We start from the raw sequence: 27,314 nt of genomic DNA, 5'->3' as shown, positions 1-27,314 counted from the left end.
AAAAGTGCAGCAACGCTGGGAACAGCCTACTAGCACATGGATAAGAGAACAATAAATGCAGGCTCTGTAATGGAGGTTAGATGGGTATTAGCTACTATGAAGCACTAATGGAGTGAACATGAATGACGTTTAAATCATCAATATCCAGGTGCTTAGCATTACTTAGGAATAAAGCAATTAGGATTCAAAGGGAATAATTATCAGATTTAACAAAGAGGCCATTTAATGTTTGTCACTGTGTCATTACTCCTGTTTAATGGTAGGGGAACAATAAGGAGTTAAAAGGCATTGTGAGCACGAATTAGATAGTACAGTGAAACAAGTCACAACAGTTATAATTAAAAGATGGCTAATTGCCACAGTTACTGCACGATAACATCAAAGATGCTATTGCGCGCCCCTATGCTTTCAACAGGAAGTAACAGGCAATTGTGTGTAGAGTCTGCTGAAAATATATTAAATGATAAATACTGTAGATGGAAAATGCATGAATGATGTAGTTAGTGTGAACTGCTGCCCCAGCTTTGTCATGGTTATTTGGGCTTGTCAGCTACTTAGGATTTTTCCGATTTCTTTCTATTCTTAACCTCTTCAACCCTTACACGTCATGTTGTCTTCTGTCTGTTCACACTGATGATGCCCAGAGCAGCCAAGATATATTCCATTTTCCAGACATTCTTTGGAATTTAGTTGAAATACACAGAATTCATGTAGGCTGAAATAGAATAGTGAAATCTACTTGTTTTATTGGAAGCTAAATGTGGAAATCAGAATTTCCAAAATTAAATAAAGAAAACTTGATGAAACTAATATGCTCCATTTCCAGACATAAGAGATGTAGAATAGAAAATTGACTATTCATGAAGAAACACTCTAATCCTGCTAACTCTTTTAAGTGACTATCAAAGAGGAGAGCCTTCTCTTTCACTTGGAGGAATCACAGCTAAAATATACAAATGAAACCACTACCAATGGGCCAAAAGTAAACAGAGAACAGAATTTATTGCCCTAATAATAAGGAAAGTAATTGCTGCTGAATCAAATTTCTCTCTTGATAAGATTTCAAAACCCACTATATACGTATTACCCAGTGATGTGTGCATTCTTGGAAAAAGCTGCTGTGAATCTTCAAGGCATCTCAGGCTTAAGTGATGTGCAAAGAACTTATGGTAATGGTGATGGCATTAAAAGGTTCATAGAACCAATATTAATAGCCAGAAGCAAGATGAAGCACTAGTTTTCTGCAAGGGATCACAGGTAAAACCACAAGGCTAAGAAGAAAAGAGAACGTGAATTTTAAGAACAGCTGAAAAGAGCAGGTGAACTCTTCTCTATACAGTCACCTAGAAAATAAGAAGGGGCAAAGAACAAAGATGAGCTGGAACTAAAATTCCCTATTAATTAGAAGATTAGAAGTCATATTAGGAATTATGCTGAGCAAACATACCAGTAATTTTGAGACCTTGCTCAGCATTTGGTGCCCACAAGATGGTATAATTACATGATCTAGAGAAACGTATGCCACAGGTGAGAGGATTCTTTGACATATATCATCCTAGAACCACACAATAATTCTGATATTAAAACCCACTTGGTTTAGAACAAAATAACTTAATTTAAATGTAATGGATCCTTTCATTCAGAAATGAAGCTATCTTATTTTGACAAAACTAATAATCTTTGCAAATAAAAAGTCCAGTTTGAGCACTACATAAAGAATATAAAACAAACTGTAGTTTGAATATTCCATCTTTTGTAATTTAGCATTATTTTCAAGTGTTCCATTTCAAATGTTTTGTAAAAGCAAATATTGCATTTTTAAAAGAACAATATTTTGAAAAACTTAGGTGGGTTTTGTACCTTTTGGGGAACCCATAAACAATACGGGATGCAAGAATATGAAAGTGAAATCCCTCATAAACTTTTATTAACCAGTGAAACTAATCAGGCTGATTTCTCTGTCTAGCATGAATAAAGAGAAACACAAAAGAGAACTTTCAATGTGATGTTTAGTATTATAGTTTCACTAGTTCCCTGTCTTAGCAAACAGCAAACACATTCTTTAAAAGCAAGGATCTTACTAATGTTGACATTGTCCTTTAAACAAACATGTAGAACAGAATGGATGGGCTTTGCCGCAGGAAATACAGTTACCAACCCTGTAAGCATCAGTGAAAACAGGTAAATATTTGGATATTAAGAGATCCCAGTGAGACTTCTTCTGAAGTACATTTTTGGGATTGGGTCTTAAAGAGAAGATGTGACACACTTGCAGTGGAATTAACAAGTACACTTGAAGTATAGGATAGTGAGTCATCAGGGAGTTAGCTTCAGAAAATCCTTGATGCAAAGAATGGTGCAGAACTGTTGTCCTGCTGGCTTAGAATGCACATGCTCCTGGAAGACCCACAGTTAAAGAAAACTTGCTTCAAACCCTGCTTCCAAAAAGATACTTCTTAAACAATTCTTAATATCAAATATGAATGTGAACTGTTAGCCTGGGCAGAGCAGAGAAAAAAATAGAAATGGGTTAATTAGGTGCAGAAAATACTAGTGTTGAGCACGTACTGGAGAACATCTGAGTATATTACTGTTTTTCTATTACGAATGATTAACATGATCTACTTTTTTCTACTCACTATGACTGTTCCATTATGTATCATTAGGGAATGGAGATTTATGCATGCAAGTATTTGCTAGGCAACAAAAGGGGGACGTAGGGGCTATTTAGCATATGGCAAAAGAAAAAGTTAACAATGAGATTCTACTAGCTAGTTTACACAGTGGGTTTTGCCCACAACGGGCTAATTAACCTTAAGAAGATGCAAGATGAAAGGAGGTAAAAATCCATCTCAATTGGCAGTACACTGTGTATGCTATGGTACTAATGATTTCAGTTTATCTCAAAGAAGAGATATTTGGCAGAAATCAGAAAATCTGAAAATTGAATTATTATGGACCAGTTGACCTGTAATAATATCTTTTTTATTATTAACACGACAATCTACAGACTCTGAGGCCACATCAATACTAGCAAGTTAAAGAGTACCATAAGAATGGTACTGGCACTGTTTTGGCCTGGGCCATCCATCATTCTCCTAAACCACTCCTGAGCATAGCTGAGAGGCTATCATGGCTCCACGACCATTCCCAAGACTCACTTTGCATGGGGACTACCTTTTTTTAAAAGTAAAACAATATAATAATATTTTCACCAGAAAATTTCATTTAGTAGTGTCAACAAAGTCTGAGAGTTTCTAAAGCCCATTTTACCTGAAGGTCAACCTAACCAAAGCTATTTAGTGAAGTTATATGGAGAAACCATATCTATAACTTTAATGAACAACAACCAGCCGTTTTTGGACCTGGACACTATATGCCATTAAGAAGGAAATACAGCAACTTTATATTTCCTTTATATGCACTCTCTGTGCCAATAATTGTTTGACAAAAGCCAGAGGGCACTCAGCCAGAGACTCCATTGTGGAAGGAAAGCCATTCTGATCCAATGAAGAGAAAAACAAGATGCTTTGACCACCACTTAAGGAAACAATAACATGATCATCATCAATCAAAGCAGAGCTGGCTACAAGAGAAGACATTGCTACGGTCTTAGTATGTCTAGCAACACTGGTGATTAAGCCCCTACCTTACTTGCCAAACTAAGTTGCTTTCTAAATCAAAGTTTAGAGATCAACAGCAAGTGGAATTATGGGATAAAATGATGTGAGGGGTCTTAACCAGCTCCCTAACTCTGCTGTGCACATATTTGATATGAATGTGCAAAGTTAGAAGATGAATGGGAGAGCTTCAGTCTGAAAGGCTGCACTCACAGTGAACTCTGACTGCAAAACTGGAGCCTAATACAAGAAAATAAATTAGGTTCATTCTTTGAGGACTAGACAAATCACTCTGCAAAAAACTTGATTCTCTAACGTCAGTGAAACTTACTGCAAGAAGGAAGTGTTTTCCAATGTGAGCAAAAAAGAGTCAAACCAGAGTCAAAACAGTCAGTAAAACAGAGGTATGTGTTCAGTTAAAAGTGCAAGCCCAAATGAAATGGTACATGTCTTCAATGACTTTACAAACTAGTGGCAAGAGATATTCAGCAGCTCTTGGAATTTGGATCACAGTGAAACTGCCATTACAAATCACTTCAACAAAAACCTTCTTATCTTAGCAGGCAATTATTTAGAAATATGATAGAGGGTCTTGGGCAGCATTTTATTTTAAATATTTATTCTGAATTAAGCAACAGGTTGGACTGGTCTAAGGGGTGGACCAAATGCCTGATGAGCCAATAATGTGGGAATTGCTATTTTGTGTTTCATCAGATGTTACTTTAAATATTTGCATACAAAACATTTACATACAAAATTCTAACCCAAGTTTTGCCTAAAGGAGTATCATTCAAAACAAGCAAAAGAAGCATTACTACACTATTGTTATATTGCTTTCTCACAGAAGCCTAATATGGACTAAATAATTTCTGTCAATTAGATTTCAATTAAATTTTTGGAGGGTTTTTTTTTTCTTCTTGCTAAATCAGAGATATCATCCAGGCTACAGCAACAATCAAGAATTGTACTCAGTATACCTCACAGCAGTACTTTTTAGATACCCACACTTGTCTCACAAGCACGATATAAGTGCATAATATGCTGTGGTTTAGAAGGGGATGGTGACTATGCAAGATGAGCAAATTAATAACATGAGAAAATCATCCCCTTATAGACTTACTGTTTGAACTTTGTGGAAATCCAGGTAAGGAGGATGGACCATTCATTCCAGGCAGAAGAACAGGAGGAAGGCCAGGGAGTCCTGGATAAGCTGCTGGCAAACTGATACCATGAAGAGAACTGCTGTCCATCATACCTGGCTGCTGTACTGTTAATCCTAGCACATCAGTAGCCTTCTTTATGCGATCCAATTCTTGCTGTGCCATCAGCTGTCTAACCGTTGTAGGAGCTAAATAATCTTTCTCCCGATCTAACTGACTTCCCACAGTTTCTCTCACTTTTGTAATATGTTGTTTGGAAAAGATATGATCTCTTATGGACAAACGCGCGGAGTACTTCACGCCACATAGAGAACATTCTGGCTTTGTCCCATCAGGTCCAGTCTGATTTATCATGAATGGCTTCCCTATGTTAATTTTGAATTTCTTTTCTTTAGCCCGGGCGTTCTGAAACCAAACCTGGACCACACGTTTGGGCAGGCCAATCTCATTCCCTAGCATTTCACATTCCTGCATTGTTGGAGTCCGGTAGTCACTAAAGCAAGCCTTAAGAACTTTAAGCTGAAGGTTACTCATTTGTGTTCGGAAACGTTTGTGGCCTGGACGATCACTGTTTTTGGATTTAAAGGGATTGCTAGCTCCAAACGGGTTAGGTGAACTTGGATCAGCTATGCTTGAAGTTTCACTGCGGTCGGCGTTATCATCAGGGTCATCAGTAATGTAGTAACTTTGGTCGTGATCACCATCTTTTTCACTGAAATGTATTGAGGGGCTTGTTAGGGAAAAGAGAAATTTATCATCAGTGTTCTCGTTTGTAGGTGTAGTTGCAGGTTTTGATAGTGTGTCATTCACAAGTGGTTTTGGTTCTTTGGGAGGTGATGCAGGTTTTGCATCCCCTGAACTGCCAGTTGTGGTTTCCATTTCATTGTTCCCCTCATCCCCTGTTGTGGCATCACTAATTGCTGTATTAATTGATGAAGTCTCATCGAAGTCAGTCTTGTTTTGATCATATCCAGAGTCAGCAGGAGGGGCATTCAAAGTTTCTATATCCTCACTAGACTCTGCTTTAAAAGAAGAAGGACTTAAGAGGTTCTTCGGTGACATTTCTGCAGTTTTGCTAACAGGGGTTGATACAGTGGAGGCTAATTCATTTTCACTTGATAATTCAGTTTTTGCTAATGACAGTGATGGGTAATCAAAAAATATGTACTTTTGTGGACTTTCTCCTCCGTCTTCAGCTGATATCAAAGGACTCGGAGGCAAACTATAACCAGCCTGTTTCCCTTCATTCCAATGTCGAGAGCGAATGTGACTTTCTAAAGCTGATTTTGCTTTAAAGAGAGCTCGACAAAAAGGACACCTTTTATGGGATTGGGCTGGACCAACTGCCCGGAATTGTCCCTTTCTTTCTCGGGCTCTTGTGTTCTGAAACCAGACTTGTACAACTCTCTTTTTCAGTCCCACTTCACGTGCAATGTGATCTAACATCTTTCTGGTGGGGTTGGAATCTAGTAAGTATTTTTCATAGAGTATTTCCAGCTGCTCTGGAGTAATTGTAGTTCTTAAACGCTTATCACGATGTTGATCTTCTCCACTGTTTCCTCCCTCTTTCTCACTACAATTATTGTCTTCTTTATCTTCTAGTTTTCGTTTCAGGGAACCAGAAACTGTAGCAGGGTGTGCTGTATGTGATGAGCCAGATTGTGGTGGCATCTGAGCAAGAGAACTATTAAGTAACTGTCCAGTCATCAAAGGATTATTTGGATCAAATATCATATAGGGCATATCCATTGGTCTTTCTAAAAACTGTGAGTGAAGAAATTGGTTTTGGGCTGCTAGGAAATGCATGTGCTGGTGCTCTTGCCAAAGCTCTAGAGTTGGAAAGGCAACTGTACACTGATCACATTGGTACTGTAATAACTGAGGAGGTAGACTGTTCTGTAGAGAAGTCATTGAAATTGGTAAAGGACTGGAAGGAACAGGCGTGGTTTGTGATGCAGAAGGAGGTCTCCCTACTATCTGTGATTGTTTTTGTTGCTGTGGTTGAGAAGCTGGGGGCTGAGGGTCCGAAGAGGTTACTGGAGTAGACTGTACTGGTTTGGTGCTTTGGGAAGTTGTATCAGTTTGCTTAGAGATGGTTTCATTTTGTTTTGGTTTTTCTGTGGACTCTGGTTTAGGAGAAGCCTTCTCAGGCTCTGGTTTGGGTGATGGAATCAAAGGAGTGCTAGAACCAGAGCCAGAGCTTGCTGCTGTGACTGCCAGGCTTTTTGATGAGTCATTTTGGCCAGAAACTGTGCAGTTCTTATACACTGTTTGATCAGAGGCATCCATAGAATCTTCAGTTTGGCTTTCATCTTGAGCATCATCATCTTCATCTTTATAACACTGCTTTTTCTGATGTGTAATCAAATCAAATATTCTGGGAAAAACCACACTGCACTTTTTGCACTGATATTGCATGTTACTAGTTCTGATGTAACGCTCATTCGTCAGCTCCCTTTTCTCATTGTCTTTAGTTTCAGCTTGATTTTCATAACTTTTGCGAGCTTTTTGTCGTGCATTTTGGAACCATACGACAATAACTCGAGTAGGTAGGTTAAGTACAGTTGAAAGTTGTTCAATTTCATCATCCTTTGGATAAGCATTTGTGTCAAAGAAGTCTTGGAGGACACGAAGCTGGTAGTCAGTAAATCGAGTCCTAGATGATCTCTTGCTGAAAGATGCATCAGACTTGTAAGGTTCTACAGCTGAAGGTTGAGGATCTATTCTGATATCTTCCAATACTGTTATAGGAGGGTTGCTGAAGTTATATGGAGAATCTTTATTTCTCTGTCGTTCTTTAAACAGTGTATTACGAAACCAGTGCTTGATAACTTTCTGTGAAAGACCAGATTTCTCAGCCATTTCTTGGATCTGCTCTTCACTTGGAGAATTGTTAATATCAAAATAAGCCCGCAAGATTTTTAACTGGTCATCTGTGATTCTTGTACGTGGGCGCTTGAACTGAGAGTGCCGCAGGAAATTGGGATCTAATCCCAGCTGCTGCTGACAAAGCTGGGTAAGATCTGCAGATAAAGTATCCATTGGTGGCAACTGGAGGGCAAGCTGAGGAGGCAATGCAGGGTGCTGCACTGGCTGCATCATAATTGGAGGAAAAAGTGGGAGATCAAGTGAAACGGGAAGCTGGACTTGAGGTGGGGCTGATGGTGGCGGTGGTGGAGGAGGAGGTGGTGGTGGTGGAGGAGGTGGCGGTGGTGGTGTGGGTGGTGGAGCTTGTAAAGGAGTGGGAGTTGTGTTTTGAATTTTTCCAGCCCCAGATGAAGAAGACTGAGAAGTTGGAGGAGGAGGAGGTGGTGGTGGTGGAGGAGGTGGTGGTGGAGGTGGTGGTGTTTCTGGGGAAGATGGAGAAATTGGATAAAGCTTGTCATACGCCTCCCTGTACTGTCGGGCAAACTTTTCTAAAGCTCCATATGGAAAAAACTGTCCATGCACATGTTCTTGATGACTTTTCAGGATAAGAACATTGGAAAAGAGCTTACTGCAGGTTCCACATTCCAGTTTGTCTGTGTTTTCACCTTCACCAGTCTTGCTTTTTTTCTGCACTTTTTGTCTGTTCTCATTGTATTGGATAACTAACTCAAACCCAAAGTTCTCCAGCAAAGCCTTGGCTGCATTCCCCCTTGCCCCAGAAGCTATTCTGGGTGGTGGGATGGCTGGTTCTGAGGATTTTGGCTTCTTCATATCTTTGTTTTCTTTTAGTCCTTCATTCTCATTAGTAAATTCTTGCTTTGGCTTCTCTTGCTTCTCAGAAATTTCTTCTGACTCCTTATATGATGGCATATCCTTTATCAGCTGGCAGTCTGTACTTACTAAGGTATTCTGCTCCGCTTTCATCAGCTTGCTACTTTGCTGCTGCTGTTTTTGGGACTGAAGTTGAGGTTGGGTGGATTGATACTGTTGTGCTTGTTGCTGCAGTATCTGTAGCTGTGTTTGTCCAACATGGTGCTGAGTTTGTATCTGCTGCTTCAAATCTTCTAGCAGTGATCCTGTCATACCAGCCATTCCGGGCATACCAAATGTGGCAGAACCAGGCAAACCCAGATCTGGGCTTAAGCTAAATTCTGTCCCAGGTATATAGAATGGGAAAAGGAACTGAGGCTGTTGAAATTGCAGCAGTGCTTCTGGTGTCATTGGAAAGTGAGGCAAAAAAGCTGGGTTTAGAAACTGGGGTTGAAAGAACGCAGCTTGCTGCTGCAGTTCATGCTGTAGTTGCATTTGAAGTTGTGCTGGTGACTGGGGTGGGTGATGTGTAGGCTGAGCAGAAATTAATTCAGAAGCTTGCTTTTTATTTAATTCTTTGGCATCTAAATGTGTTTCTTTGCTGTTAACTGCTGGTAAGCTCATAGATTCTAGCATTCCTTGGCTGGGGCTATTAACATTCCCTGCTACACTATTTCCGCTACTTATATTACCACTTGGTTCTAATTTTGCAGCCCTTGCCTTTGTCTGATGAAGCACAGATCTCATATGGATTTCCAATGTAGAACTTTGGCTATACGCAACATTACAAATGCTGCATTTGTAGGGTTTGTTGTCAGTGCTGCTGTTTGTATCTTGAGGGACAGGACTTGATGCTTCCTGCAGAACCTTTTTGAGTTTATGTAGATGGGACACTGAGTTATAGTGGACCAAGAGAATGTTCTTTTGGGTGAAAGACTCTTTACACACTGTACACTTATACGGGCGAGATGGATCTAGAAATTTTTCCATAGTAAAATTTGGCCCTTTTCTAAAAGGTAAGGTCCGCTTTGGTTCTGAGCCCATATCATCTGGAATAGAGCTACTATCACTTCCTACAGGACTTGCTTTACCTTCCTGGTCCATCTCATAATCTCTTTCTATTTCCTGTTCTAGTGCATGATCATCTTGTGCCATACTTTCATTTTCTGCCCAGAGTTCACCATTGACAGGTAAAGATGCACACAGCTGCTGAAGTTCAGCTTCATTGAGTTCAGGGTGGCCTGCTTCCAAGTGTTTTTTTAAAGCCTGGAATGTACGGAAGCTACGTTGGCAAAGACTACACATGGTAGCTGCCCGAATAGCATGATACTGGGAATGTATCTGAAGCTTCTGCATAGTCTTAAAAGCCAAGCTACAATGGTTACAACGGTACTTATAGACATGGCGGTCAGAAACAGAGAGCTGTTGCTTCTTCTGCTGTTCATTTAGCTGATCTGTCATTGAGTCAGTGGTCTTTATATCTTTACTGCTGCTCTTATTCCAATCTGGCGTTTCAGTAGATTCCTTAGGTGGCTTCTGTTCCTCGCTCTTAATTTCCATTCCAGTTTTTGATTCATCAGTCCCAGGGGTGCTTTTCTCATCCACAGGACTTTCACCTAGTTAAAGGAAGTGAAGTGTCTTTTATTCAAGTAGAAGAAAATAGTATATAGTATTAATTATTTTTTTTTCATCATAAATCGAGAGAGGCACCCGGTATGCCACATTTTGGCCTAGAAAAATATAGCAACCCATCCTTGCTCCACACAATAAAGCAGACAGGACCAACAGGAGGTTAAAAAAAAAAAAAAAAAAAGTAATAAAACCCAAACACAATGATCAGCCTGGCTGTGGCAGTTGTCCCAGGAACGGCATAGGGCTTGTATTTGTCATAAGGTAGGAGTTTATTGGTACAATGGGAGCACCAAATAAGAAAAGGAAATAAACAGTAGGAGAGAGAAAGGGAGTAGGAATGGGGACAATAGACAGGAGAGATGATTAGAAAGGAGGAGGAAAACAGTCTGAGGAGAGAGGGAGGATCATGCTGTGAGACGTAGCAAAGCAGCTTCCCAGCACAGAATACAGTAAGCATCCAGGATAAGAAGACTACTATTGGAAACGCAGGCAGAATCATTTGCCTAACATTTCCCATCGATGTTGCTGAAAGTGCCACTGTCTTTTAGGACTGGGTCTTATTTGCTGGTTAAATAAGGAGGGTCTTACCTTCAAAGTGGCTAGGCACTACTGTTTAATTTTACCTCTACCAAAAGCAAACAGTCTGGCATACTCATGCATCTTAGTGGCTCTGCATGGGTGCATTCAGCCAAATTCAGACCCCTTGTTATCTTTCTTTTTTTCTCTCTGTGGCTATATGCAAGCTAAAGAGGATTCAATTTAGTAAGAAAGAAATGGGTACTTTATTTCTAAATTGCCCGTACAGAGCTTTTACATGTCTGAGCTTTTTATTGCATACCTGGATATTTCCCAGATCCCTCAGCTGTAATAGTTGCAGGTGTGTCACGTTCAGATTTCTCTGAAGCAGCTGCTGGCAATAGCATACTATTGGGCATCATGATATCTGGTACAGGAACCTTTGAAAATGAAGAACACAGTATTATTACAGGAAAAGTCATACTATTCAATACTATACAACAGTATGAAATTATAATTCAGAAGATCCACCATATCTGGACTAAAGACTGCCAGTACTAAACCAAGATCTTGATTTAGTCCTTGACAATGGTTTCTGACAGACCACAAATCCAGACCATTAAATGCCCCTTGGTGGAGAATCAACTCAAAATAATCCACAATAAGGTGATGCTATAGAACTACATACACTCAATATTTCATTGGTCTCAATGTCACCACAAAGAAGATTTTGCTGGCTATGTCAGGTGGTCAGATTTGTCAGGAGAATTTTTCTCGGACATCCCCCAAAGACAGAGATCATGTTGAAATATGGTCACCAGTCAGTCCTTGACTGAGGGCATTCCCACTTTGCTTCACCTGTATTGTTTTTTAAACAAATGCTTGACCTTCCATGATCTTTGAAAGAACATTATAATTTTATTTCCGTATAGAAATAGCAACTTTTTTCCATTTAAAATAAGATTGTTCTCTTTCTTGTCTTAAATTGCTTATGTATCTTCTTCAGACTGCTTTACCTATTGTGTTATGTTTTCAAATTATAGACAGAAATCTTTGAAGGATGTACTCTTATAGGTGTCTGATAGTACTCAGTTTAGTTAAGTTGACATGAATATTTGCTCTACACTTCATTTTCCTTTTGCTTAGAACTTTAAAACATACCATACCTGAATAAAGGATTTTCTAGGTGCTCATACTAAGACTTAGCAGGACTGGATTCAAATGGCACTGCCAGATTCTGTCTAAAAGGCCTTGGGTAAATAATTTCAGACTGTACTGCAGCTCCTCATCTCTAACATTAAGGATAGTACTTTCTTGCTTCATACAGAGGTAACATGAATATCCATAGCAGAGATTTCTGAGTGGTAAATTTCTATAATAATGGAAGTTACATACATTAATAACTATAAGTAGAAACACCTTTTCGTCCTCTTTAACAGTTTAAGAAATTATTTTAAACCTTTATTAGGATACACAGGAATTTTATATACGTATATTTGTATGTATGTATGTATGCATGTATGTATACTAATTGCCTATTGGAAAAAATACTCTAGACATATTTTTAGAAGCTCAGGGCTTAGTTTATTTGTAATTTAAACATGCCATTAATAGCATCCTCTCAGAGGACTAGTGACTTTGAGTTTATTTGGGAGGGAAGAACTTTAAAAAAAAAAAGATGTAGTTAACTCTAAGTGTCCCACAGAAGAAAAATATGCTATAGATGGTATATCGTCATGGTATATCACCAGGGACTTCAGCTATAGAGAGAGTATATTACTGCTAGAAATTAGGATAATTTAGATGCGCAATTTAGACAATTATGTTGTGCAATCTCTTTCTCTGCCAACAAACATTTTTTTCCTCTCAGAAACAGTGAGACAACTCCCCAGCACCTGGAGAGGAAAGGAGAGGAGAGGAGATACAGCACAGAGGGAATCATGGAGAACTTGAGAAGAAAGCTAAAACTGCTTAGCATGGAGTGGGGTGGGGTCCACATGTTCCCAGTTTCCTAAAAGGGTCTAGGAAAATTAAATTTCTACTGCATTTTGCTTGTGGTGGGCCACAGCTACATAGTCTGTCAGAGCTATAGTTAGTAGAAAACCAAGGAAAGGAAAAGAAGAATACACAATTCTGTATTTGCTTATCAGCACCAGGCACAAAGCACTCTACCCAGACCTTTAGTCAAGAGCTCTTTCAGTTCTTTTTTTTTTTTTTTCTTTTTTCTTTTTTTACCACTTTACTTGAGAATGAGGTGGTAGACCTACAACCACAACCATATAAAGGAGTCATCTGTGGATACAGAAATAAATCCTTAAGGAGGTGGATCCCTGAGATTTCCAAATGCATTTCCTTCTAAAAAGCCAAGACAACCAGAATTAGGGTCTCTTGGGAGGTCTCTTTTCTAACTGAATCTATGCTGTAATAATAAATATGTTTTAAACCTGGCTGTGTCTTTACTGACATTGTTTTACAAGGTGCCAAGTCATTATTTTTCACAGAATTTTATTGTTTTGACATGGTTTGTACAATTTTGCAGTGAAGAACAGGATTCTCATAGTGAGGTTGGAATGGAATTCATCCTCCAAATAGAGTTTGCTGGTTATAGCATTCATCTTGATCATGGGTAAGCTAGTTAATGTCCCTGTCTGATCCAGGTTAGGTACTTAAAATCAGATATTCCATATCATAAACAACAGACGCAACTGGGTTGCTACCTAGTCTTGAACTTGCCTTTCTGTTTCATATGCACATTCATTTACAAAAAACCTAAAGGATCTTTTATGTAAGAAACAGAACATTCACTATAAGATAACCACGTTCTCCAATAAGCATCACTATTGATATTTTATAGTGAATTTCATGTAATATAATGCAAGTACAGCCCAGCTATACACAGGAATCTGTTTACATTTGGGAACTACATTCTACAGGGAATTCCTATTATTTTGCAAACAGAAGTCACAACACCTCTGGGACCTGGATATTATTAGATCAAATTTATAGGTGTACACTTAGAGACATGGACAGGCTTGATTTTTCCAAGGTTAACATCAATGAGGAACTGCACATTTTCAGCATTCTTTGAAATCCACCTTCAGTCATTTCCCCAAGAGGCATCAGTCACTGGACGAGGTGGCAACAGAATCTAAGACTCCTGAACTACTTCCCTCTTCAGGCTACCTGAATACTATGTCACAACAAATACGTTACCCAGAGACCCAAATACATTTCTGCAGTATGCACATCAGTATTTGGAACACTTACTGTCATGAGCAGTTTCTCCACACAGTCAGGAGACACACTGTGCAAATGGGTCAAATGAAGCTGGAGATGCATTTTGTTGCTGAGGACATCCTGGCAGAGGGGGCAGCAGATAACAGGTTGCATTGAATGCTGTGACAGGACATGCATCTGGATACGATTTGGGTCCCTGCTATTGTAGTTACAATAAGGACATTGATAGAACTGAAAAAAAAATCAAATTAAGATGCGGGCTATTAGTTAGTATGCTTTTTATAACTTGCTGATATTGCTGTTTTAACAGCATATCATCTCTGTTTCATTCTTGAGTTATTTGAAAGAGTTCTAGAATGCAATTAAATTGTTACATTTTCTTTTACCTGCTCATGACAAAATTTATTGTCCTCTGGAGGCTTTGATTTTTTAGCTGCACCATCCTCTTCTTTTGATAGAAGAAGCTGTTGTGCCCCTACCACAGTGTTCACTTTTGGTTCCTTCTCTGGTGTGACTATTCCTGTTAAAAAACATAATTTTAAAGAACATATTTCAAACTTTAAAATATCCTGGTTTAAAAAGAGGATCTGATTCTAAATGTTTATATTGTCTTTAAGGAGTTTTTAGTTGGTTTTTTTTTAAGTTATGGGAAAAAGTATATTTAAATAAAACAACTCTGGTAAGCACAAAGGTGAAAATACACTTTTATCCTTGATGGGGACTATAAACACATTTAAAAATGGACTCTACTGTTGAGATAACCTTAGGTTGCCTTTAAAGATTAATCAATACTGTGCAGCTCAGTATGAATTTGTGTATTATATTAAAACAAATCAGCTTTTGCTTTAAAATCCTGTTTTCCAAAATAATTAATTTGCTGCTGTTTAATTACCCTCTCTCTTTTCTAAACTGTCTGAGCAATATGATTATTGTGCTGTTTTGATAACTCCTGCCTAGTTACAATTTTGAAGCTGAATATAGTGAAGCTTTAAAAGAAATACTGTGGAGAATAGGATTTCAGAGCTAACTTAATATTAATTATATACAAAGATCAGTCATTTGGGATTGCCTTAGATGTTTACACTGTGAATTTTTATAGTCTGCCATTTGTGATCAAAACCAGAATATAATTGTTTTCTATAGATAGTTCTACTATTAAGTATTAAATACTATATTTAATATTATGCCTGAACTAGCTGTGCAATGCAGCCCAGTCTTGCACACATCAAAGAAAAGAGTGCAATTCTCATTTCCCAGTCCATCAGAAAATTCTTCCCAGCGTCAATTTGCCAGATAATCTCTTCTGCTAGGCTGGATATTACAAGAGCATTGGGTAGGCATGTCACATACATCTCACGACAAACACAAAACCTCATTTACCAACCATTCCAATCTCATCATAGTGCGGCATCATCTGACCTTTTTTCTGCTGTTTATTATGAGTATTTCTAATTTTAACTTTCAATTTTCACCATCTTCCAGTCAATTTGCAACTAAATTATTTCCAGGGTGAGGACACTATCACTGGACACTGGGTGCAAATACATCTTGAAATGCAATGAAGCTAAACCATTGATTGCTATCAGACCCAACATAAATATATAGTCCAGGGGTAATCTGATTGTATGCTGTGCATGAAGATTTATCTTGATTTTTTTCAATCCACATAAGGTTCATATAAATGAACAAATTGCACCTCATTGCACAATAACCTAGGATTAATTTAAAAATAAGGTCATGGATGTTTTGGGAACAAAGTAAACATGGACAAAGAAAATACCGAAATTTTTATGTAGACAAAACCAAGAACATTATTATCAGTAGTAGTATTACTATTATTATTATTATTATATAGACTTTGTCCAATATTTGATATTACGAGAGCAACTTAAAAGAGAAGTAAAATAAGAGAACAATTTTCAAGGTAAACACCAAATCCTCATGGTACAATAATAAACAATTGAAAACTGAATCATACAGGGACATTTTCTGAAAGGCATTAAAAAAAAAAAATGACATACATTAATGGTGATATCCCCACACATTGTTTTTCATTCCTAAATTACTGATTATTTCTTTTGGTGTAATTTAGGCGAGTAATTTTTGCATGTTCTTGCTCAAATTAACATCTCTCTCTGCCATATCCTACTATTAATGACCAATTTGTCAACATTGGTTTAATATCTGAACAAGCTGCTTTTTGGACCCCACTGAATTTTTACACTCTCAGGAACCGATCCTGAAGGCCTCATTTAGATTGCTCAGTCAGTGCTGAGGCAACAACCTGAAGGACTAGTGATGCTTAAAGGCAAAATGTACAAAGTGCCATCACATAAGGCCCCATTTTATTACTTACTTTAGTTTATGATAATACAGTACGCCCTGGCCTACTTATATTTGTTTGGCAATAAACCATTATTATTTAAATGTCTTAACTGTGAGAATTCTGAAAAGTAAAAAAGTGACATACCATATTAACAGAGAAAGGCTGCTTCTCAGGTTTTAGAAGGATGGGTTCAAATTATTAACCTCTTTTCATTTCCAACTGTCAAAAATGTCTAACAGTTGACTACTGTTTCTTACCTTTATCATATGTCACTTTTAAAATATCCCTTTTTAAAGGCAAATGGGCAAGAATCTCTTCTGAATACAAGCTGGTGTAGATGGGCAGTTATAGCTGAATTTAAAAACCAAAATAAAACATTTCCACCTTCTCTTCCCCTCATCCTGTTAGATTGTTCTTACAGAAATCAGGATCCAAATCCTGCTCCAAAATTGTGTTGTGAAAAGGTGTTTAACTGTGTCTTGGCAGTGGTATTTAACTGCTAGTGAAATTTAGCTTGGAGTGCACTCTGTGTGTGCCTGGGCACACACAAGGTTAATAGCACACATCATCTTCCACCACAGGATGGAATAACTTAATTACTTCAAAGGGCCTATAATAATCATGAAACACATAGTTCTTGTTTCTATAAAAACAAGGGGGGGGGGGGGGGTTGGTTAAATTTTCTTTTGCGGTTAATATAATAAAACCCTAGAGTTATAAAACACTGTGCTGGGGTCAATAAATGCGTAACAAAGCACAGCTTTTTACTGAGTTTCCTATGATATTTATATAAACTGTTGAAATTTACAAAGGCTTTGTTGTTTTTGTTGTTGTTGTTGCTCTGGATTCATTCAACCCCAAGCACTGTTACTTCTTAAGTGACCAAAGTTACATTGGGCCTGTAGTAAAGTAACCGAGTCTGTGACTTATGATGAGACTTGCAAAAAAAGGAGGGGCTTGATTCTTCCCTCTGGCATGGGGACACCAGTCGCCCCTGCACGTGGTGAGGACTGAGCCCCCCAAGCCAGAGTCTACATGCCAAAACCAAAGGAGATCGGCTCCTCACACAGTGGTCCAGCTATTACAACTCAGTGCCTCATCTTGCTGTATCAGCTTTCTTCTTTCTGTGTTGAGTTCACTGCTTTAAGGGAGCTTTCTGTAGGGAGGCTGAACAAACTTACAGCCTTACAGGAAAAGCGTTGAAGGAGGAGGGAGAGAGGAGAGAAAATATTATGGTCCCAAGCATGCTGTGTGGCAGTTTTCACAGCTAGATGTTCCACTGGCATGCTATTCTTACTAGGCAGCTGTAGGAAAAGACTAAATTCAGTTGCTATTCATGTTTTAAATACACACTTTTTATTCTTGAGACACATTATTTGTTGGGGTTTTTTTCCTAAGTGTGAAAAAAACCTGTAATTAATTTTATAATATAAAATATGCAACATTGTTTCAGATGAATGATGTAATTTCAATACATTTAGCTCAAAAACTAAGTTTAATTATAAATAAGTGCCATGAAATAGACTAGTCAATGATTGCCTGTCAGTTACAGAACTATTTAACTTGTGTAAGATTGCTAATATAAAGATGACATTACTTACTGCAATTCAGATTTCATCATCTTTGTAATATTTTTGAAGCCCCAAAATAAAATAAAATTGTTTGTGTGACTAACAAGGAGAAAGTTAATAAAATATATATAATAGTGAGAAAAAAATCCTGGGAAAGCCATAATCGAAATACTGTTTTCTTATTTATGAATCTATGTATTTGATGAAGATTGCATAATTTAAGACTTCTGACAGATCAGATGATGTTATTCAGCCTCAAAATGATTCTAAAATTATAAATACTGGTAGAGTATTCTTTCTAATTAGAGTAGAATGAAAGGATAATTTTCATTGCAATAATGAAGGTTAATTTCCATCCTTCCTCATGTTTACTACCTTATTAAAAAGTGCTCCCCTTAGCCATGGCAGAGACATATTACATTTTCAATGCAAATGTATTAATCTGGATAAATTCCATATTAATTCTTGCACTGCATAGAGCTGTAATTTGGATTATAATTAATCTAAAGTGGCACTAGATTTAAATGACAATATAAATGAGGCATTAGTAGGGTTTTCTATTCTGAATGAATATTCAACAAATATAACTTGCATATTGCCAACTCTCATTTTGAAAGCTCTACTCCTTGAGATAAGGTAAGCAATACAGCACAACAGCTTACACAAACATGCTGTTACTAAATACATGTTAATCCTTTCTCGTCTAATAGATTCTATGCTAAAGAGGGGTCACACCACTTTCCTGTCTAACTTGTTAGTATTGTGATTAATTTATTGGTTTTCCTGAGATTTCTTTGGCAAGACTTGCAACACTCAATTCATGAGAAAGCCCAAATTAACATTCAATTATACATAAGCAGTTATGCAGTCATTAGAAATACTTGTCAGCTGAGCAAAAATTAAGATGATGGTCTGAATGTTACATATGAAGAATTAATTTAGATTAAGAAAATAAAAGTTACTAAAAGATTTAGGATTTATAGTACGAACTATTTTCTGCAAAGCACAAAGGCAATCAAGTATTTCAGCTCTTGTTTTTATATGAATCTTACTGCAAAGTTATTTCTGTAATTGCTGGCACGGGAATGCAGAACAATTATGATGGTTTTCTGTAGTGCACCCAGTAGGCATCTGGATATAGGTTTGTCCTAATTAAACTTGGCCCTTATGAGTGGCTAATCCTGATGGAATTTTGAGAATTCCCCTTCAGTATTTTTTTCTAGATTCCTTTTTTTTTTTTTAACTTTTTCTTTTTTTTTCTGGAGCTTTAATATTATACTCTTTCTTGAACAGCTATAAATGGACCTGCCTAACAAAAAAGAGGTCTGATAACCTCCCTGAAGCAGTTCACAGTGTCCCCTAGGCAGAATGTATGGTAGGAAATGTAGGCTGCAGGTGGCTCTCACCCTTTTCTGTGAGTGTCCAGGACAGCCCCTGATGAGACTCCACAGGAGGACTTAGGTTGGCCTGGGAGCATGGCTTTACTGCACTGCAGACAGTTTTTACCAAATCAGAGCCAGCCGAGGGGGATATATGTTTTAAACCACAACACAGTTTCTTGCTCAACATCATCCTTGTCATCATTGGCCTTTCTTCAGTCTCTTGATCTCAAAAAAAAAAAAAAGGGACCGAAGAGCAGCTGAGGTTGTAAACTGTGATGGGTACTGACCTTAGCACATCAACAAGCAAACTTTAGGAAGCTTTAATCTTTAGGTCAGTCTTCTGAATTGATTTGGCATAAAAACAGCCATCTATAATATTTTTTTGGAAATAAATCCAACAGTGTTTAAAATGTAGAAGGCAAATTACAGTATGGGAGAATCTGGGTGTAAAGAAACTCATAAGTAAAACAATATTTTCTCTACAACTATATGTCTTTACAGAGAATACAACCTCCTTTGTATGCTGCTGTCATTGGTGTACAAGGAAAAGATATATGACTACCTGAAACTAATAGGCTTCAACCTGTTTCAGCACTTCTTCTGCTTCAGTGAATCCAACATAATGTAACTAGGTATAGCGTGCAGCAAAAGTAGCCAATGTAATATTCATTGTGACCATAGATTTCCATCTCATACATAAAAAGCATGGATGGAGTCACATATTTGCCAAATCAAACACAGAAAAAGCCTTGGGTATCTACACCAGATGCTGGCCCTGGGTTTGTTTGTGCACAAGTAAATGTCATGACATAGGGGTTTTGTTTTCAAAGACAGTAGCTTTCATTACTGGGCTTTGTCTATTCCAGGAGATCAAAATTACCCAACCCATAATCCGTTTTCAATGATATTTCCTCTTTCTTAGGCTGAATCATCTGTAAACTTTTTCACTGGATTTTGTGTATTTTTTTCAAAATGCCTCAAATAAATGCCCAGGAAGAGGCCAGATTCTTGGGAGTAACTGATCAGAGAGCAAGACCAAAAAATAATAATAACAAAAAACCCCACATTTTTGGGGTTAAAAGGGGGGCAAAACTGATTGAAGAAAAAATTCAAGTGGTACCTAATCCTATGCTTATGAAAAATTAATATGCCATCAGAGGAATCACAAGTATAGCTAAGATTAATGAAAGGCGCTTAAAAAATTACAAGCACACAAACTGATTTGATTAAAAAATAATCTCACTGGTCGTCCTGTAATATTCTTCAACTTATCCGCATCTATCCTGTCAGATGGTTATGATTAAAAATAGGTCAATGGGAGGCTACTGATAGAAATCACATGCAAAATGCACATGCAATGAATAGTAGTGGGAATGTCCAGACAGTTTAAAATGAAAGAGCATTTCATAAGTTAAAAAAAGGGGGAAAACAAAATTCTAACATCTTACCAGAGTCTTTACTAGATTTTTTGCCTTCACTATTGTCTCTCTCACTTGAGTCTTTATCATCAGCCACAGCCACTGATGTACTTTTAGCAGACCCTTCTGTATCTTCACCTTGTTCTTCTGTGGATAAGCACAGAAAAGATCTTAGAGGAGAAACCCAGCAACCACTTAACAGCCGTTAAAGATATTTCAAGTAATAAGAACAGCACTAAAAGAAGGTAGCAAAACAGGGGGAAAGAGGGGAGGGGGGGAAGAAAAAAGAAAAACAGCACTTAAAGAGGTTGGATATTAATTACAAATAATTTGCAATATTTCAAAATCTATCCAGAAATTTTGACCGTGTCCTCATCAGAGTTCCTGCTTTGCACCAGCATGACAGATTTAAAGCCTGTCATTTCACATTCTTTGGCTAGAAATTATTTGTACTAAAATACAAGCTCACGCATGCACACACACACCATGCAGGCTGGAACAAAAGCAAGCATATGTAAAAATGCATCTTGGAGCCAAAAAAAAAAAAAAAAAGAAAAAAATAGAAAAAAAGGGGAATTCAAATATAAATCCTATTAGTGCGGCAGTATCCCGCTAATTGCAGTAAGTAAGTATTAGGTATTAGGTACTGTATTAAATATAAACCTCTGGCTTTGCGGGAGAAGTCTCAAATTCTGTCTCCAGGGGGAGCCATTCAGGATAAACGATGCAACTTGGTATATGGCTTCTGAGGAAGCAGCATTACCCACACCTCACTTACGTGTTCACACCAGCTAGATTACATGGAAATCTTCACAGTAACTCAAGCCCATTTAATTATTCGGTAAATCTTAGCTATGCTGCTACTGGTGGATTAATCTGTTTATGCAGTTAGCTTCTATGCTGGGGCTGTGTAGCACTAATCCGTGAAAGGCCCACTGTTCCTTTTCATCCTGTGATCATTTGTCTCTTACTGTGCTGATGTCACATTTTAATGAATTTTTAGCAATCTGAGTAATGCCAGATAACCAGACTTGCAACTCCCTACAGCACAGCATGCTGTTTTCATTGCAGCACGCACACACAAAAAAAATAAAAATCATATTTCCCAGTTCAGGTAGGAATTACATAAATTAGGAGGTGAAGGTAAAATGGGATTCGAAGCACCAGGCCGCTCGATTTCATAAAATCTTTAATGACCATATAAATTAACCCTGGAAAGGCAAAAGGTCACAGACACACATTTGCATACACTCTTCTATTCACTTTTGATAAGCAGAGCTTTTATGCAGGGAACATGATACAATTAACCCTTCAGGAGCCATACAAAATGCAGCTACCGACATTTTAAGTGTCAAGCATTAAGTGAAAATTACACACTGCATAAAATTTTCATTGTAAATGCTATAGTGATTGAAAGGGGAAATAGTAGCCCTCTTCGCACCCCATGTTTTATTAATAACATTCTGACAGCCGAATGAAATATCCTCTGTCATATGTAGCAGCTGAGCACAAAAAAATTGCTGCTTAGCGCCTTACTTGCCAGCCATGCACTGAAACTGTATGCCTAGGCAAACAACCCTCAGATCGATGTGGTGAACCTATCCAATTCTCAGCTCTCTGCAAAATCTTTTGTAAATCGGAAGAGAAAAACACAGCTGCAATTTTGGAAACCAAATCAAAACCAAAAAAAATAATCTCAACCACAGATCAATGTATTTCACATTGACATCGAAATACAGTAGGTAAGGACTAAGCATGCATGTCTGCTTTTGGAACAACACAAGGAGAAAGATGGTCCCCGCTTTAAAATATAATTGCATATATAAAAAAAAATTTCCATCAGAATGGAAATCCACCTCGTGCTGTTTTAGCGTGCTCCCCCCTGCAGTCCCCTGCCCCTCCCACAACGATAGCTAATCAAACATGGTAGGCATCCCTGTCTCAGCTGGAAGCAGGGCTGTGTTTGTCAGGGTGGCGGGGGAGCATGGTTCAGGATGCTGCGAGCCTGTGATCATGCCTGGCTCGGGCTGTGTTAATGCCGAGTGCACACATATGAGGCTCATATCCAGTGTCAGGCCCCGTGGCCTCACAATGCCGATGGCAATCCCTTTTCCACTCATCCTTGGGAATGGACGCATTGCTTCTTTTACTAGATTTACTGGCCCAATCCCCCTGGGCTGGAAAATGAAGTGTCAAAGTGCTACTGAGTGTCCTTATCTTGAGGGGACATAAAATTGTAAGGGCTATCGTGGCACACATTAATAAAACATTGTGTGTGTGTCAGGCAAAGAGAAAGAAAATTATGAAGGTACTAAAAGAAAAGCTACAGTATCATCTGGGTCTCATCAGACAATTTTTGCAGGGTGCTCTCCTGTTTTTCTGGTATGTGTTTTAAGTGTGAGAGAAATTCCCAGACATGTTCTCCTATACATCATCGTGGTGTCTGACCTCAGCCTGACCCTGGCAACAGTTTGAGAAATCTGAATGTGAACAAAGACTCTGTGTCAGCAGCAGGGAGAGATTGCGGGATAGACTTTCCCCATCAACTTAATCGCAAACAGCAGTTCCGAGGCCATAACTTTACAGGGCTCCACCAAGCCACAAACACATAACCTTTGGAGGTGAAACTGCCCCCCACTCCCCACCCCCCCTTCTGTGATTTTTCTCAGTCTTGTGGTGCTCCCTTTGATGTAGCAAGGCAATTAGCTCTAATGTTCAAGTACTGCAGACCTGTTTTATGGTTTGGAAGGTGAGAGCTGTTTATTACAGGTAGGCTCCTGGGGGCCATAAAGGCTTTGCAAATTTTTAATCATGCAAAAAACTAATCAAAATGTAACTTATACACACCATAAAAATTAATATCATTATTATGCATGGTATAAATTGCCTGCCTTGGCTTTCAATGGCACTCACTTCTTGAAAATACATTTGGCATTCATTTCAGAAATATGTATGGCATTCACTTCAGAAATAAATTTCATAGACAGAAATGATAATACAACTTCCATTCTCCTTCAAAATTACAGGCTTCAAAAAAAGGCTGTCTAAGATTCACACTGTCGTGACATTTATCAAAGGGACAAGATGGAAATACAACAGCCCTAACTTAAAAGCAGTTAGCGAATTACAAAAAATATCCTTAAGACCATTTGTTAGGACAGATATTGAGGATATGTAAAGAAGTGTAATGTGATGGCCCCTGCTCAAAGACACAAAATTATGAATTATTATGTATCAACAAAATACAATATGATGGTGTTACAGATTCCAGAGCAACTTCTAATGCTCTGTTTTAAATTTACAAGAGTCCTGCCTATATACACTTACAAATGTCAGCTTTGAAAATGAATAGAACACTGGATTCAAATGTACTTCAATGGTTTAATAACACTTACTATTGCAATATGATATTTTATTCACACCTGGTTTTATTTTGTCCAAATGCTGAAAATTTCTTTTGATGTTAGATGTCTTAAGTTTAGCCATTATCAACCTTTTTCCTCACAACTGACTTAGAATTAAACACAAAAATAAGGTTAGCAGTCTGCACTGAAACTGTAAAATAAAGGAAAATGGAAAAGCTAAGCTTCAGAGGTAATGTTAATTAGTTGATATTGTACATTATATATTCTATGTCATCTGCTTTAGTATGTTAATCTACACGCTCAGGCCCCATTTCTATACCAATTTTATGAAGGAAAACCCTTATGACCTTCCCCAACCCAATGAAGTCAAGATACGTGATGATATCAACTGCAAAATCCAGGCCTCAGCCAAAGTTGAATAGCAGATACCAGCAGCAAAATTAGATTAATATTTGTACACAGATTAGAAAAGCCTGACTTACTGAGATGCAAATACAGGAATAAATGCATCCACCACAGCCAAGGGAAGGTATAGGGAAACTAATAATATATTTGATATATTTTTTAAATATCATACGGAATAGTTAAAACAAGATATGGCCAAGTTGAAACAATGTCCTCTAATTTAAATGCATTGTGATAAGTATGGAGGCATATCAATCACCTTTCCCTGTGTTTTATCAGGGAGGCTCCCCTACTGATGAGTAGCACTGAGAGTCTGTCTTCAGGTCTATTTAAGAAAAATTATTTTCAAGGGTTGATTTTGTTTGGGTTTTTTTTTTACATCACTGATACATCAATCAACAGTCAGTAGTTCCTGTTTTTGTCCTGGAATTTGTTGTTGTTGTTGGTATCCCTTTTGCTCTCTCCAAATTGCAAGTAATTTCCTAAATAAGGATGATCTACTAGTTGTGGGTGAGTAATTGTGGTTATGAGAAAGAAAGCAAGATTAAGCAAGTGTTTGTGGCTAAGGGCCGGATAGATGAGGAAAGAATAAATCAATCAACTAAAGTAGTAAGTAAATAAATATGAAATGAGAGAGATATTTTAAAAATAATTGGAGTTTGTTATTTAATATGTTCAATAAATAGCTGAATCAAGGTACCCATAGGTGCTCAGTACAGGTGTATCCCAGGTTCAACTGGTAGAGTGAATGGCTTATTGAAATTAACTGGCAGGATGAGAAAGTAACCACTAACAAAGGCTAATGGAGGGATGGACAGACGACAGATAATGTAGGGAAAAGAAGAACAATTAACAAAAGAAAATAAAGGAAAAGACAGGGAATATGCAAGAGAAGAAAGAATTAACTGAAAGCAGGGCTTGTGGGTCTACTTCTGGGTTGTATTAGTTAGGCTACTTAGTTCATGAATTCTCCCTGACTTCTAGATTGCCATTTATCCACCCAAATATTCCAGAAAGTATCTGATCTATTTTCTGGTTGTTCTTGCAGAGCATGACAGAGGAACAGAATGCCTCACTCATTCAGGATCTTGACTTCATCTTCTAGTGGTCATATTTCATCTTCAAATAGGATTTCTAATTTCTTCTTTAGGGACTCAAGGGGCATAACAGCATCAACCCGTTAATAACTGTTTCTAATCACTGTGTTATGTTTAAAACTATAGCTGTTAGAAGGCTGAACTTCCTGCAAACAAGCCTATAATTAAGTGATGATCATCATATTGACCAGAAAGTGCTAACTGGCAGTAAGTATCAAATTGTACCATTTTGTTTTGTGGTGTATCATTTGAATTTTTATAGCAGTCTAATGCTTAATTTCTTCTGGTTGAAACATATCACTGTGTCAGAGGAGAGTGGCTGCAAAGCTGGCTGAGCAGAGCACACCATGGTGGCTCCTTCTCAACAGCCATTTTATCCATCCGCTCCACCCAGCAGCCAGTATTCCCCACTCGCCATGCTCAGCCTCACCCCTTTGGCTGCTGGAAAGAGGCAGCTCTCACCTATCCTACTTCTTTTTGTTACTTAGCTTCTGGAAGTAGAAAAGATCCATTACCACCAGCTAACCTGCCCAGCACTTTACTATTTCCTAATCTAGGAGTTTAGACTTTTTTTTTTTTTTTTTTTTTTTTTTTTTACCCACAGTCTACTTCCAGCTGCTGGAGTAGGAAAAGGAATGTTCTCCCCAGAAGTTTAGAGGGGTGGGGTGTCCTTTCCAGTCTGACTGCTGAGCAAGCTTTCTTTCTCTCTCATTGCTGGCTGGGATTGTCTGCTTTCTAGCCTCCTTCCTATAGTATCAGAGTAAATCAGGAAAAGAAGCATGTTTTACCCTGATAATGGTGTAAAATGTGGGGAAAAAATATTCTCAAGCTTATGCTAAGCCATACTGATTTATCAAAATATAGGAAGATCTGTGGTTTATATTTTTGTTGGTTTATTTCTACATTAATATTTTATCAAATATTTTGCAAGAAGCAAAAGAAGCATATGCTGACAAAACCATTAACAGAGAATGTCAGCTATTCAGAATGAAACAGCAATGTTTTCCAGATGTGATTGGAGATGTACAGTTAATCATTTATTATGCAAAAAGGGATACTTTTCTTACTTGGCCATCTCAAGAAATGCATTGAAGCATGAATCTATACTGAGAACAGTCTAACTTTTCCAACTGATCGGTACTTTTCTTTTGGCTGCCATTACGGTTCATAGAAAATGCTGTTTCCCCCATCAGCATAAGGCATGAAGAGCACAGCATTGTCTGACTTGAAGACTAATATATTTCCATCAAGTTTATTTAGAAAAGAAAATAAAAACTTGTTGTCAACTCTTATTCAACATGCTGGATACACCCTGCCTAATTTCAGGCACTACTATAGGCTTCCTTTCTATGGAGGGAGAGACAGATCTCTTCAGGGCACAACTCAGGTTTTATGTAGGCTAAATTGCCTAATTCCTCCCTGACTACAGAGGTATTTTGGAGTTAAATTTGGTGTTTGGAGTGCAGACTTTTCACCTTGGCACTGTAGCTAAATGCTGGAAGTTAGGTGGATGAACCTAAGCCTAAGAGCCTGACCCAAAGCTCAGAAAGTCAATGAGCGACTTCTCATGACCTTCACCAGTTTACTGGGTGCTCATTTCTAGCCTGTAGGAAAAAAAGAAAAATGCTGGATCTTCACAGTATTATTCACCTTTTTTTTATTGTTCTTGTTCAGCTTGTTTTACTTTTGTGTTCTGTTCAATCTGTGTGTTCAACATCCCTTCATACACAAATGTTTCTACCATCTGATTTCTTTGCATTTTTTCATACCTCCTACTTGAGCTAAATTTCCAATACATCGTATAAGTGGTGAGATTGGCTCTCTGATTCACAGTTTCCAGAATAATC

The 27,314-nt window shown here is 37.9% G+C and overlaps 1 protein-coding gene across 1 annotated transcript in view; it reads right to left on the bottom strand.

The window, feature by feature from the left end:
- The window catches only part of ZFHX4 (zinc finger homeobox 4), a 150,440-nt gene that overhangs the window by 5,398 nt on the left and 117,728 nt on the right, over window positions 1-27,314 (bottom strand). The window contains exons 5-9 of the mRNA XM_040588021.1: window positions 20,631-20,747; window positions 14,290-14,423; window positions 13,934-14,134; window positions 10,989-11,106; window positions 4,741-10,134 (exon numbers count right to left, since the gene is read on the bottom strand). Of these exons, the coding sequence (XP_040443955.1) occupies window positions 4,741-10,134; window positions 10,989-11,106; window positions 13,934-14,134; window positions 14,290-14,423; window positions 20,631-20,747 (5,964 nt within the window). The remainder of the gene's footprint in view (window positions 1-4,740; window positions 10,135-10,988; window positions 11,107-13,933; window positions 14,135-14,289; window positions 14,424-20,630; window positions 20,748-27,314) is intronic.

This window comes from Falco naumanni, chromosome 3 (assembly GCF_017639655.2).
Source record: "Falco naumanni isolate bFalNau1 chromosome 3, bFalNau1.pat, whole genome shotgun sequence".
Classification (NCBI taxonomy): Eukaryota; Metazoa; Chordata; class Aves; order Falconiformes; family Falconidae; genus Falco; species Falco naumanni.
This window is presented reverse-complemented; position numbering and strand designations above follow the sequence as displayed.